Source organism: Ceratotherium simum, chromosome 10 (assembly GCF_057802395.1).
Source record: "Ceratotherium simum simum isolate JZ-2026a chromosome 10, ASM5780239v1, whole genome shotgun sequence".
In the NCBI taxonomy this organism is placed as follows: Eukaryota; Metazoa; Chordata; class Mammalia; order Perissodactyla; family Rhinocerotidae; genus Ceratotherium; species Ceratotherium simum.
The window spans coordinates 4,599,696-4,615,722 of record NC_141909.1 but is presented as its reverse complement, the minus strand read 5'-3'; the positions used below and the strand labels follow the sequence as shown (position 1 = coordinate 4,615,722).

General features: G+C 38.1%; 1 protein-coding gene across 2 annotated transcripts in view; it reads left to right on the top strand.

Annotated features, from left to right (window-relative positions):
• MYO16 (myosin XVI) overlaps nt 1-16,027 on the top strand; it is a 550,785-nt gene that overhangs the window by 162,518 nt on the left and 372,240 nt on the right. For both annotated transcript variants that reach the window (XM_087435860.1, XM_087435859.1), the window contains exon 5: nt 15,209-15,317. In XM_087435860.1, coding sequence (XP_087291986.1) covers nt 15,209-15,317 — 109 coding nt within the window. The remainder of the gene's footprint in view (nt 1-15,208; nt 15,318-16,027) is intronic.

Genomic DNA, 16,027 nt, shown 5'->3' with positions numbered 1-16,027 from the left:
GAATTGTGAGAAACTTTTCTTTTCACTCTCCTATGATTGGTTGTAAGCAATAGAGAAAGTTCTGTAGTGCTTTCCTGGGTCGCTGGCTACAAGATAGACTTTCAAAAACCTAAATAGTAAGTTACCTGGAAATAAATAAATTGGATGCATTTTTTGGAGATCTCTTTCAGAGGTACCTGCAAGTTTCCCCTTAATCTTTCATAAATGTGTTTTGTTATATCTGGGTTGTTTTTAAGAAACAGATTTACAAAGTGCATGTTGCATTGTTTTTTTTTTCCCAATAACAGTAATAATAGGGGCATTCTGTTATTTCTTCTGGTCTGCTACAGATACTGCACTTGAAACTTATAACATTGTTGGGCCTGCATATCCTGGGAATGACATTTTATAAGTATTTCTTGCCTTTGACTAAAATTATTTTATTTTCTGATTGCTGGTATTGTCAAATATATTATATATTATATATTATTATATAGTAAAAGTGATGGGAAGAAGGGAAGTAATCAAACCCAATCGCCCATCTTCAATATTTCAAGGAGCTCTGGGCTGAATTTCTCTCTCTCTTCCCAATTATTTCATTCTATCCCATTCTTTTCAAGATTTGCATTCTTGAGCTTAGCCAAAAACTATGCTAGCTGAGAAGGATGGGTGATTTAATAGACTATAGTTCATGGTTGTCTTAATATGATACTCTTTCTCTTATCACCATTTCCTTTGGTGTAGCTACAATTTATTGAGAGCTTACTCCATGTCAAGCACTGGGCTGAGTACTGAATGGGCTTAGACTGAAGATAACTGTAATACACAATAAGTACTAAGACTTGGCTCCACTTTGAAAACTGAAGGACAGAATTGGATGGTTTGCCCTTGGTCACAAACCTAGTGAACAGTACCCCACACTCAGAGCCAGGCTTCTCTGGCTCCAAACCTCATCTCTTTTCCTTATGCCAATGAATTTCCCTTCCCCTCTCTCCTGTTTCCTACCACCTGTAACTCAAACATCCCATTGCTCTTTATGTCTGTATTCTACTGCTCTCAGAGTTATAATATTCCATTTTCCATTTTCGAATAGTCTCACCAAAAGGTAGTTCCTACCTTAATGAATGCAAGATAGTGGAAAATAATTAATTAAAATTTTGTGGATTTCTTCTATGTAAGAAACCATGTTTAGACTTCTTGTTCTTATCTAAATATTTCTTTCTTCCTTTGAATGTGCATCTCTTGTAGGATAGCACCTTTTTTTGTTTAATACAAGACTCCATGAATAGTTCAACAGTGAATATTATTGCATTTCTCAAACATGGGGTATTATTGGTCAATGAATTTGAAAAAATCGGGGGACAATCTAACTGGTTTCTTTAGTGCAGGGCTTCTCAGAGACATTAATATGCTAATGTACCCTCAAACTTCCTAGGATATGAATATATTATAAAATATTTTTGATGTAGATTTTCAAATTTAAATAAAACAATTTATGTAATGTATTTGATGATTATATTTGAAAAGAACATAATGAAAATGTATTAGCCTTTTATGGTTTATCATGCCTGAACACTTAGCATTCCAAGTACATTGATTGTTAGGATTTTTGCTCTCTCCTCCAAAGAGTTGTTGCTAAAAAATTACAAGCACTTTTTAATATTGACAAAAACATGACCCCAATTTATTTTTTAAATAGCCAAAGGACTTGAAAAGATAACTTAGAAAAGAAATACAAATAGCCACAAACGTGTTAAGAAATAGATAGCTTTTCCTAGAATTAAAACTGCTAATTTAAAAAAGTTTTCATCATGCGATATATATGTTTATCAAATTCTCATGTTGTATATCTTATACTTACACAATGGTATATGTCAATTATATCTCAACAGAGGTGGTAAAAAAAATAAATTCAAGTAATGGCGCTCAAATTTCAAATAAGACTTTGACAGCTTGTATTTATCTATATTTGACATTCTATACATTATTCTATTCCAGGGGTCAGCAAACTATACCCCCTGGGCCAAACCCGGCCCACTGACTGTTTTTATATGACCTGTAAGCTAAAATTTTACATTTTAAAGTGGTTGAAAATATTAAAAGAAATATATTTTGTGACCCTTTAAAATTATATAGAATTCAATTTTCAGTATTCATGTGAAAGTTTTATAAGAACACAATCAAAATTTCTAACATAAGATTTTCAGTGATAAAATATATACAAATATATAATTTAATATTATTATTAATTTATTCACTCACAATTACTTCTTGAGCACATAGAGTGTACTAGACCAGTGTTAGATCCTAGAGATATAACAATAACAAAGTAGTTTCTCTCATGGAGCATAAAATCTAGTGTGGGATATTGTCAGTAAGTAAAGATGTGTATTTAAGACATTGGATCATAATTGTCATTGTAAGAAAATTAGAACAGAGCAAGGTGATGTAAAGTGATGAAGGTATGGGGGGGCGGAATGGGGACTTTTAGATCAGTGATTCTAGGAAGATGGCTGTAAAGGAGCAGCCCTTTCAAGATGCGAAAGGGGGAAAGCATTCCAGGCGGTTGGACCAGCAAGTGAAGGTCAGTGGGGACTGGGCACGTGTGAGGGACGGCGAGGAGGTGGTGTGGGCAGGGGAGAGAGAGCCAGAGGCCAGGGGAAATGGTGGGGTGGAGAGAGCGTGGGGTCCAGATGACGTGGACATTTGGAAGACGTGAGAAAGAGTTGAGGCCGTCTCTGGTGCCCAATCTCTGGTCTCACAGAACAGTTCCCTGTGTCATTAAAATAACAGTTTGCAAAATGCTTTTTGACCTAAAATAATTGGTTGTGTGCTCTATTTAGTGTAGGGTAACCATCATTTTTTCCTGCTAGCACATGAATATAAAATTTTCTACAGAAAGAAGAGAAACCGTCTACAATTCAAAAGCACGAAACATCCACTCACAGAATTTTTCTGTTTTTCCTAACATGTTAGATGCCAGAATTTTTATATTTAAATGGGATATTTTGTGGCAGGATATTTGAGGACTATGTAAATATTCTATTCCTCATCAAACCTTCACTCAAGTTTAGCATCCCTTGATGACTCTCATCTGAATCAATTACTACTATAATGAATGGTAATTTCTTCTACATTTATTAGTTGGTATTCTATTGTAAGGAGGAGCTTTTTCTTTTCCCCTATATTCAGGTATTTATTTGTTTATTGATACCAGTATGAACTCAGGGGTTCTTAGCTGCAGCTTGACAGTGTAAAACTGGTAAACATCACCTTAACCAAGTGATCAAAGTTAACTTCATCAGTGATGGGACCAAGGCCATCGTGTGCCTTCTGATATGATGCTGTGGGGATAACAGGCCATCCCTTCTGTGGTTTTCCTGTGAAAAATCTCATTGTGAGGACATATAAGAGAAGGTCTTAAAGAAAGTGACTAAGGAACTGTTCCCAATGGAAGGAGACTAAAGGAAAGGATAAGTAAATGCGCCAGGCGATCCTGCATTACATCCTGAGCCAGGGGAAATAGCTAGCAAGGATATAATTGGAAAAATTCATGAAATTTGGACATGGACTCTGGTTTAGGTAATAGCATTTATTAATGTTAAATTTTCTGATTTTAATAACTTTTGTGCAAGAAAATATCCTTGTTCTTATGAAATACATAATATAACATTTAGGGGAAAAGGACTTGGTGCCTGCAACTCACTATTAAGTGATTCAAGAGAAATAAAAGAGACAGAGTGCAAAAATAGGGTAAAAATATAAATAATTGGTGAATTTGGGTAAAGGGTAAAGTATTAGTTTCCTAGGGCTGCCATACTAAAGTACTGCAAACTGGATGGCTTAAAACAACAGAAATTTGTTGTCTCACAATTCTGGAGGCCAGAAGTCTGAAATCAAGGTGTTGGCAGGACCATGCTCCCTCTGAAACCTCTAGGAGAGGACCCTTCCTTGTCTCTTCCAGCTCCTGGTGGCGCCAGGCATTCCCTGGCGTGTGGCAGCATCACTCCAAACTCGGCCTCCATCTTCACATGGCCATCTGCCCTCCCTATCTATGTGTTTATCTCCAAATGCTCCTCTTATTATAAGGACACCATCATACAGGTTACTCCGATATGACCTCAGCTTAACTTAGCTGATTACATCTTCAACGATTCTATTTCCAAATAAGGACATATTCACAGATACTAGGGGTTAGGGCTTCGACAATTCTTTTTGGGGGAATACAATTCAACCCTGTAGCAAGTATACAGGATTTTTTTGTACTACTCTTGCAACTTTGAGTAAACTTGAAATTATATCAAAATATAAAGTTACCAAAAAGTGTTAGCATATAAAAAGTGGTATTTGTTTATCAAAATGCCATTAGTTACTTCTCTTTAAAAATACGGTGTTAATGTGTTAGAGAATTATTATTAAATGAAACAATGAAGTATATTTGTTGACACTAAACTGCTGCATAAAGTAAACCAATAAAGTGTTTCTTTAGAGGAAATGTGTACTTGTTTGTCCATAAGTCATTTGATATGTAGTAAATAGGATTCCTCTTTGGGGGGGTGATATGGTTGAGCTCCATTTCCAGTACTCCAGGAACATAGTTTATGACGAATTGGAAGTTGAGTGGCCTTCCAGTTTGAATAATTAGGGAGGAAATATGCTCAGAGCTCTGGGCTGGGACTATCCAGTCCTCAATTCAGAAAGTATTTCAGACAGAGGCGGAGTCAAGATGGCAGCATAGGCAGACTCTGAGCTCACCTCCTCCCGTGGACACAGCCAATTTACAACTACTCGTGGAAAAATTACCCCTCAGACAGAACTGAAAACTGGATGAGAGGAACTCCTGCAACAACGGACAATCCTAACTGGGGTAGGATTTTCCTCTCCCTTCCGGAGAGGAAAAACGCCGCCTTCACAAGTCGCCAGCGTCACGGCCGCCGGGAGCAGCTCACAGGTCCGCAGCCTCCCTGGAGGCGCGGGGCCCTGAGCCGGGGAGCGGACCCGCTGTGGGCATTTTGTGGACCCAGCACAATCGAGACCAGCGGCATAATATCTGACTGTGCCTGCTGCTAAAGCATTGGGGAGCACCCCCAGAAAACCCGGTTCACAAAGAAACTAAAACTGGCTCTTAAAGGGCCCGCGCACAAACTCACCTGTTCAGAAAGCATCCTAAAATCACCAGAAAGAAAGGTGCACAGTGCTTTGGTGACAAGAGACTCACCTAATAGGCCCTGAGTGCATTTCGGTGAGGGGTGGGACCTCTCCAGGGACTGGGACATTGGCGGCGGCCATTGTTGTGGCCTGGTGTGGGCGTGTTGACACAGATGCCATTGGAGTTCTCCCTGAGGCCTGCTAGCCCAGGGTCTGCTCCACCCAATACAGCACCGTTTTAATCCAGCTCAGCCAGTGCAGGCAGCCCACCCTAGAGACTGGCCCCACCCAACAACAAGCCCTCAGGCAATGTGTGGGCCTGCATAGATTGGTGACTGGATTCTCTGCAGCCTGGCAACTGAGCTGAGTTCAGCGGGCAGGGTGTGCACAAGGAGCAGGTGGAGAGTGTGGGGTGGTGGCGGAGTGTGTGGGGCTCACGCCATGGTGAGACTGGGTCCGCTTGGGGAGGTCGGGGCACTCATGCGGGGCAGGACTGTGTTGACTGTGTGTGTGGACCTGTGGGCAACAGGGCTTGTCAGCTGCAGAAGACTTGTGCTTCTCAAAGACCCACAGAGGGGGTTTGCCCCACCTTCCAAAGCCTGAAACAATTGGGTGCTCCTGTGCCTGAGGACAGCCCCACCCAACTGCAATCCTCAGAGAGCTGACAAGAGACCTAATAGGCTAGAGGCTTACAGCAATTGTAAGGCCCTGAGCCTAACAACCTGCCACGCTGGGGGCCTACTCAGTTAAAAGAAATACTGCAACACAAATGTGGTATTAGAACTTGCAGCCAACTGTGCTGGGGCTCCCCACACCTGATAAAGAGACTGAAGGGCCCACAACAACTACAAGCAGCTGAGCATTACAACAGCTGGCCAGGAGCATAACTCCGCCTCCCTGGGCGCCTATAGGGAGAGCTAACAGGCCACAATAGAAGGACACACGTAGCCCACATAGGGGTCACCCCTGTAACATTGAGAACTGAGGGAAGCACACTGGAAGCCTCCTAAGGCATCACTTACATAAGGTCACCTATCCAAGAGCAGGAGATGTAGCTGACCTACTAATACATAGACACAAGCACAGGGAAAGAGGCAAAATGAGGAGGCAAAAGAATACATTCCAAGTAAGGGAACAGGACAAAACCCCAGAAAAGGAACTAAGTGAAACAGAAATGAACAACCTACCCGACAGAGAGTTCAAACTAAGAGTGTTAAGGATGCTCACTGATCTGGGGAGAAGAATAGATGAACCCAGTGAGAATGTCAACAAAGAAATGGAAGATATAAAAAAGAACCAATCAGAAATGAAGAATACAATACTGGAAATGAAAAATTCATTAGAGGGACTCAAAAGCAGAGTAGAGGATACAGAAGAACGGATCTGTGAGCTGGAAGAAAGACTAGAAGAAATTACCCAAGGTGAACAAGTAAAAGAGAAAAGAATTAAAAAGAGTGAGGACAGTCTAAGGGACCTCTGGGACAACATCAAGCGCACTAACATCTGTGTTATAGGTGTCCCGGAAGGAGAAGAGCGAGACAAGGGGGCAGAGAATCTATTTCAAGAAATAATAGATGAAAACTTCCCTAACCTAAGGAAGGAAACAGACATCCAGGTACAGGAATCACAGAGAGCCCCAAACAAGATAAACCCAAAGAGGCCCACACCAAAGCACATCATAATCAAAATGTCCAGAATTAAAGATAAAGAGAGAATCCTAAAAGCCGCAAGAGAATGTCAAGTTACATACAAAGGAAACCCCATAAGGCTATCAGCTGATTTCTCAGCAGAAACCTTACAGGCTAGAAGAGAATGGCATGATATATTTAAAGTGCTAAAAGGAAAAAACTTACAGCCAAGAATACTCTACCCAGCAAGGTTATCATTCAAAATGGAAGGAGAGATCAAAATTTTCCCAGATAAGCAAAAATTAAAGGAGTTTGTCACCAAGAAACCAGTGCTACAAGAAATGTTAAAGGGACTGATTTAAGGGGAAAAGAGAAGACCACAAATAGGAAAAATTATCTATTTCCATGATAAGAGGGAAATGGATACAAATGCACAAAAAAGAGGTTAGATATGATATCAAAAACATAAAAGGAGGGAGGAGGGGAGTTAAAGAGTACAGCTTTCAGACAGAGGTCAAACTAAAGTGACCATTAATTCTGTATAGAAGAAGTAAGGAACAGAGAAGGACTACTACAACACTGAGAAAAAAAAAAAAGTTAAAAAATGGCAGTAAGTACATACCTATCAATAGCTACTTTAAACGTCAGTGGACTAAATGCTCCAGTTAAAAGTCATAGGGTGGCTGACTGGATAAAAAAACAAGACCGATATATATGCTGCATACAAGAGACACACTTCAGACCTAAAGACACTCACAAACTGAAAGTGAAGGGATGGAAAAAGATACTCCACGCAAATGGCAATGAAAAGAAAGCTGGGGTAGCAGTGCTCATATCGGACAAAATGGACTTTAAAACAAAAGCTGTGAAAAGAGACAAAGAAGGGCATTACATAATGATCAAGTGAACAATCCAACAAGAGGATATAACACTTGTAAATATCTATGCACCCAATGTAGGTGCACCTAAATATATAAAGCAATTATTAACAGACATAAAAACAGAAATAAACAGTAACACAATAATAGTAGGGGACTTTAACACTCCACTTACACCAACGGATAGATCATCCAAACAGAAGATCAATAAGGAAGCATTGGCCTTAAACGACACACTAGAACAGATGGACCTAGTAGATATATACAGAGCATTCCATCCAAAAACAGAGGAATACACGTTCTTTTCAAATGCACATGGAACATTCTCCAGGATTGATCACATATTAGGCCACAAAACAAGTCTCCATAAATTTAAGAAGATTGAAATAATACCAAGCATCTTTTCTGACCACAACGGTATGAAACTAGAAATCAACTATAGGAAGAAAATCAGAAAAGCCACAAATACATGGAGATTAAACAAAATGCTACTGAACAACGACTGGGTTAACGAAGAAATCAAAGAAGAAATCAAAAAATACCTGGAGACAAATGAAAATGAAAATGCGACATGCCAGAATTTATGGGATACAGCAAAAGCGGTTCTAAGAGGGAAGCTTATAGCGATACAGACCTATCTCAAAAAAGAAAAATCTCAAATAAACAATCTAACAATGCACCTAAAGGAACTGGAAAAAGAAGAACAAACCAAGCCCAAAATCACTAGAAGAAAGGAAATAATAAAAATCAGAGCAGAAATAAATGAAATAGAGACCAAAAAAATAGAAAAAATTAATAAAACCAAGAGCTGGTTCTTTGAAAAGATCAACAAAATTGACAAACCTTTAGCTAGACTCACCAAGAAAAAAAGAGAGAAGGCACAAGTAAGTAAAATCAGAAATGAAAGAGGATTGGTTACAACAGACACCTCAGAAATACCAAAGATTTTAAAAGAATACTATGAAAAGCTATATGCCAACCAATTCGACAATCTGGAAGAAATGGATAAATTCTTAGAATCATACAACCTTCCAAAACTGGATCAAGAAGAAGTAGAGAATTTGAATAGACCAATCACCAGTAAGGAGATCGAAACAGTAATCAAAAACCTCCCCAAAAATAAAAGTCCAGGACCAGACGGCTTCCCTGGGGAATTCTACCAAACATTCAAAGAAGACTTAATACCTATCCTTCTCAAACTCTTCCAAAAAATTGAGGAGGGGGGGAAGCTCCCTAACTCATTCTACAAAGCTGACATTACCCTGATACCAAAACCAGACAAGGACAACACAAAAAAAGAAAATTACAGGCCAATATCACTGATGAACATCGATGCAAAAATCCTCAACAAAATACTAGCAAATCGCATACAACAATACGTTAAAAAGATTATACACCATGATCAAGTGGGATTTATTCCAGGTATGCAGGGATGGTTTAACATTCGCAAATCAATCAACGTAATACACCACATTAATAAAATGAAGAATAAAAATCACATGATCATCTCAATAGATGCAGAGAAAGCATTTGACAAGATACAGTATCCATTTATGATAAAAACTCTGAATAAAATGGGTATAGAAGGAAAGTACCTCAACATAATAAGGACCATATATGAGAAACCCACAGCTAATATCATCCTCAATGGTGAAAAACTGAAAGCTATCCCTCTAAGAACAGGAACCAGACAAGGATGCCCACTGTCACCACTCCTATTTAACATAGTATTGGAAGTCCTAGCCAGAGCAATCAGGCAAGAGAAAGAAATAAAAGGGATCCAAATTGGAAAGGAAGAAGTGAAACTGTCACTATTTGCAGATGACATGATTTTATATATAGAAAACCCTAAAGAATCCACCAGAAAACTTTTAGAAGTAATAAACGAATATGGTAAAGTTGCAGGATACAAAATCAACATACAAAAATCAGTTGCATTTCTGTACACTAACAACGAAGTAGCAGAAAGAGAAATTAAGAATACCATCCCATTTACAATTGCAACAAAAAGAATAAAATACCTAGGAATAAGCTTAACCAAAGAGGTGAAAGATCTGTACACCGAAAACTATAAAACATTTCTGAAAGAAATTGAAGAAGACACAAAGAAATGGAAAGATATTCCGTGCTCTTGGATTGGAAGAATTAACATAGTTAAGATATCCATACTTCCTAAAGCCATCTATAGATTCAATGCAATCCCTATCAAAGTTCCAACAACACTTTTCACAGAAATAGAACAAAGAATCCTAAAATTTATATGGAACAACAAAAGACCCCAAATAGCTAAAGGAATCCTGAGAAAAAAGAACAAAGCTGGAGGTATCACACTCCCTGATTTCAAAATATACTACAAAGCTATAGTAACCAAAACAGCATGGTACTGGCACAAAAACAGACACACGGATCAATGGAATAGAATCGAAAGCCAAGAAATAAACCCACACATCTATGGACAGCTAATCTTTGACAAAGGAGCCAAGAACATACAATGGGGAAAAGAAAGTCTCTTCAACAAATGGTGTTGTGAAAACCGGATAGCCACATGCAAAAGAATGAAAGTAGACCCTTACCTTACACCATGCACAAAAATTAACTCCAAATGGATTAAAGACTTGAATGTAAGACCTGAAACTGTGAAACTTCTAGAAGAAAACATAGGCAGTACGCTCTTCGACATTGGTCTTAGCAACATCTTTTCAAACACCACATCTGACCGGGCAAGAGAAACAATAGAAAAAATAAACAAATGGGACTACATCAAACTAAAAAGCTTCTGCACAGCAAAGGAAACCATCAACAAAACGAAAAGACAACCTAACAATTGGGAGAAGATATTTGCAAACCATACATCTGATAAGGGCTTAATCTCCAAAATATATAAAGAACTCATGCATCTCAACAACAAAAAATCTACCAACCCAATTAAAAAATGGGCAAAAGACCTGAACAGACATTTCTCCAAAGAAGATATACAGATGGCTAACCGACACATGAAAAGATGTTCAAAATCACTAACTATCAGGGAAATGCAAATCAAAACTACAATGAGATATCACCTCACGCCCGTCAGAATGGCTATAATTAACAAGACAGGAAACAACATGTGTTGGAGAGGATGTGGAGAAAAGGGAACTCTCATACACTGCTGGTGGGAGTGCAAACTGGTGCAGCCACTATGGAAAACAGTATGGAGATTCCTCAAAAAATCAAGGATAGAACTACCATATGATCCAGCTATTCCACTGTTGGGTATTTATCCAAAGAACTTGAAAACACCAATTTGCAAAGGTACATGCACCCCTGTGTTCATTGCAGCGTTATTCACAATAGCCAAGACTTGGAAGCAACCTAAGTGCCCATCAAGGGACGAATGGATAAAGAAGATGTGGTATATATACACAGTGGAATACTACTCAGCCATAAGAAATGATGAAATCCAGGCATTTGTGACAACATGGATGGACATTGAGGGTATAATGCAAAGTGAAATAAGTCAGAGGGAGAAGGTCAAATACCATATGATTTCCTTCATTAAGTAGTAGATAATAACAACAATAAACAAGCACATATGGACAGAGATTGGATTGGTGGTTACCAGAGGGGAAGGGGGGAGGGAGGAGGGTGAAAGGGATAATTCGGTACATGTGTGTGGTGATGGGTTGTAATTAGTATTTTGGTGGTGAACATGATTTAGTCCATGCAGAAATAGAAGTACAATGATGTACACCTGAAATTTTTACAATGTTATAAACCAATGTTACTGCAATAAACAAAAAATTAAAAAAAAAAAAAAAAGAAAGTATTGGAGTTTCTGTGGATTTTGCATATATAACATTGATTACTTTCCTTTTCTTGATGAAAACCAGTCATGCTGTGATTGATTGATTTTCTTGAAGCCAAACTGAAGGACTTGCCTCACAGTCTATATTGCACAACGATAACATTTTCATTGAGCTGTTCTTACTGATGCAAGTTTTTCTTAATTTGGAATTTCTTTTTTCAGTGAGACAAAGGATAATAATTACTGTCAGTTTCAAAAATTTGACATCTGGTGATTGAGTGTAGGAATGTAAACTAGGAAGATATTTCTCACACACACATACACACACCCTCTTAGGGCTTAGGGTGTCTATGGTACCAAATATAAATTAGTCTTCTTGAATCGTGGGTAAGTATATATGTCCTCCATCTACTTTTACTCTCGATATCTTTGTTACACACACAGTTCCTAATCCATGTGTTTTTATAAATTACAGCATTCAGTTATTTTAAAATATTAAGATTTATAAAGTTTTTAGTGATTGCTAAAGCAATTGTTTCTGTCTCATAAAATAAGTGCAGGCTTGAATATTCTTTGTCCTGTATTGGAAAATCTAGTCTAAAACCCTTAACTCATCCTATTTCTCATTCCCTGAAATAAAACAATGGTGCATACAATCAAACGCACACACCAACACAAGAGAAAATTAAAGTTAATGTTTACTGTTGGCATTCTCATTCTTTACTGAAAGTACTGAGACATATATCCAAGGAAACGATGTAATTAACATGTGCACCAGTTCGGGAGCACTTTTTTCTGGCTTTTATATGCATAGCTGAAAAATCATGTAGAGGATGTTCACATCAGTGAAATGAAATTTGAAACATAAAAAGAACGTTTTTAAAAAAAGATATTTAAGAATATCATGTCTTGGAAGAGAAAAAATTATATTTTTGAATACATGTTTTTTCAAATTCTCATATTAAAAACGGACAATGTCAAGAGTGATATTTTTGTTGAATTGAATTATTTGTTGGCTGTCACTTCACAAAACTGAGAAAATACATTTTATATTCCTGAGTGGTTCAAAGTATTAAAAAAAAAAAATACTAACATAATACCTTATAATGGCTAGTAGTTCCCGAAGGACCATTTCCCTTTGTGTATGCTAGAAATTAGACCATCTGATGGTATTGAGAGAGGTCTTCTGACATTTCGAGGAAAAGTCCTGCTTTACAAGTCATCAGCTCCTTATTTCCAGGGGGATCCATTAACAACTAAAATTGCACATCAGTGCTTGAGTTAGACTAAGAATGATAATCAGCCATGGATCTTATCAATGGTGGGGTTTTTTTAAAATTGATGTACAGTTTCAGAATTCTAATTCAAGAAATAGAGCTTCTCAGGAGATCCTTTAAGATCTCTGTTCTTATTACACATGGCTCAGCCTGTCTAGGGACATCTACCAAGACCAAGGGTGGTAGGGGCAGAGTTCCAGGGCCGCCGTAGCAGGGGCACCACTGGACGTTGGTGAAAAAGAAAGAAGGGAGGGAGAGAGAGAGAGAGAAAAAAGGAAAGAAAGAGTCTTTCACAAATGTCATCGTCTGGAAAGAGTAAAGGCAGGAACCATAGCTATGCGTATAGTGATTTTGTAACTGTATGTGTACCCTCTTGAAAATAAAGGTCAAAAAAATTAGTTTAAAAGAATTATTAGGAAAATTATAACTCTGCCTCAATTTTTAATAATTAGTTTAAGTTCAGTGTTTGGCTCCTTAATTTGTTTCCATAAATCTTTTTTAGTACCTAATATGTGCCTGGCAATGTAGTAGGTGTTGGGAATATAAAGAGGAATAAGATAGGATCATTATTAGGGAACTTGCCAGCCCCTAGGAAAGTCCGACTTTTATATAAGGAATAATATCTGGTAACTCAGCAGCACAGACAAGTAGGTGACTATTTCAATTTCGATGAATGAACCCAGTGAAAATATTCAGCACCATGTTTCCGTTTCAGACTTTCTTTGAAAGAGGCTCATTACTTCTTAAAGAATAGAAAATATTCTCTCCAAGTGCACCACCTTCAACAACAAGTTGCTCTCCTATATATTTTTGCTGTTATTGATGATACATGGCTCCTAATTATGTTCATTGTCACCTTGTGCCAGATGTTTGGCATAGAAAAGATTCTATCTGGAACATTTTTGCATTGGGGAAAAAAATGACTTGATTATCTCCCACCTATTAGTATTGAAATCAGCAATGACACTCTGTAGTTCTGTGTCTTAATTGATTCTTTAACAATTGATACTTGGGTAGGTATGCAACATCTCATTCTTGTGGTTAGAGATAAAAGGAAAGGAATCATTAGCAAAGTCGACTTAAGAATATTGCCTCAAGTAATTTCTTTTCAAACTCTGAATAACTAAACCAAAATTCAATGCACTAGGAGGATAATTTGAAGTCCTTAGGACCTTAAAATTATGTGTTTTCCTTATGTAAGTGACAATCTGAAATATATAACTTGTTCTGTTCAAATAAAGGAGTATCTTTATATGGTTGTAGAAAATATAATGTAGTACACTCAAGATGGTGAGATAGGCAACACAGCCTATCTGGATGGCAAATATTAAGATATGGAATATTTTACCACTTTGACCTACTTTTTCATTTTGTTTTTATAATATATTTAGAGCAGTCCTGTGGAAAACCTGTGCAGACTTGCTTAGGTGTAGGAAAGCTACATATATAGATATATATACATATATAAAATAATAAAAGGTAAAGCCCACATTTTAATATGTAAAATTATGAATGACATACTTTTTATGTAAAGTTATGAATTTGTCTATTATATGAACTATGTTAACTACATTAACATTGCAGCACACACTCCTATTCAGTAAAAAGAACAGGGGGAGGCTTTCATTTGTCTGACCTGAGTTTAATGATGTTATTGGGAGGCATACAGGAAATCTTGGGCAATGGGTACATGTTCATGCCGTGCCCTTGGAGAAGAGATGTAAACCATGCCTGATAAATTTTATGGAGCTACTTAAAGAATGTGGAGCAATGGTGACAATTTATGTGACCAATTTTTTAAGAGCAAAGTCGCATCTATCATTGTATTTAAGCTGGGCTGGGCAAAGGGAAGAGCAGGCATGCTCAGAGGTGGGGCCCTTGATGGAAGGCCTTTGAAGCTAAAAGATGTATAATAGCCATATTTAATGTACTCCATCCATTAGTGTCTAAAGATTATGTTTTTTGTTAGAAAACAGTTTCTGAAAAGAGAAAAGCCAACCAGAAGACATTAGCCCCAGCCTTCATTACAACATCGCAGTATGAGAACAGCTCTCAGATGAGTTTCTATGGAGAGCAAGGTGCTTAAAGATTTAGTAGGACAGTTTGGGGAAGATCAGTCCAAGTTCATACAACAGTTTGCCATTTAGACTCTCTGAAGGCAGGGGCACTTCTGTTGTGTCAGAAACAAAACAGGCTATGGGGCAGCCAGCACAGAGGTGTGTGTGGTTCAGCAGCCATGGATTGGATATTTAAGATTTAGAAAAAGGGGTGGGGGGAAACAGTTGGGGCTAAGGTCTTGCAAGAGTCCATTGAACATTTTTAGATCGTCAAAGTTTCTCACAACATATTTCATATATTTGTCTTAAAAATTAATTCCAGTTTCCTACGTGATTCTGCAGAGTTGTATCTAGTATAAACTTTTCTGGTCTGTTTCCCAGCTAAGACAGAAAGGAAAATTCTGGTCAGCTTTCTGTAACATATACATAATGTCGTATTTATTCTTTTCACTTACAGGCTGGAGCCAATGTCCTTCTGCAGGATGTCAATGGAAACATCCCATTGGATTATGCCGTGGAAGGGACGGAATCAAGCTCTATCCTGTTGGCCTATCTGGATGAAAATGGTGCGCTGATGCTTTGAAAATCCGTAGAAAGATAGTTGAGGAGATAGAGTGATACAATTATAAGTGCATGTATATTTTCAGGCGTGCTTACATGATCTCAGAGTGATGTAGTTTCCCTAGATTGTGTCAAATAAGGTATGGTTCTGTACAGCATCTCATTGTTCCTACTGCAATGCGTTGTTGATTTAGTCAATGCAGTTTTGCAAGCCGCTAGAAATCTAGAGGCCAAAAATGCAGGAACATTTTAACAAGCATCTAAAATCCATAATTAGCAGGACTGGGTTTGTAATTATAACCTGTTCTCCACTGGGAGGGGAAGGGAAGTGAACCAGCACAATTGAATTTTGAGTTAATGAGACTGAGGTCATTTGAAGTGTGTTCTCTTAGGAGCGGATGGTCCTTTCAAGAATTCCATGCAGGTAAGTGAAGACTTAAGTCAAGGGCAGTTTGCACAGCATCCCAACACCCACTCTTAGTGACACTTGCAAACACAAACGTTGTCAGAAGAAAGGCCCACGATCATGGTGCTAGCCTGAAAAGATGAGGCTGAGCCCCCAACATGTGTTCACTGATGAAGAACGTTTAATTGCACAGCCCCAGCATATAATTTCGTGAGTAAGTTCAGCACTGGCAAAGTGGGAGGTACATGAAACCTTGAGGCTGACATGGTATTAAACTAAAGATCTGTGCCTCTTCTTTTATTTTCCTTT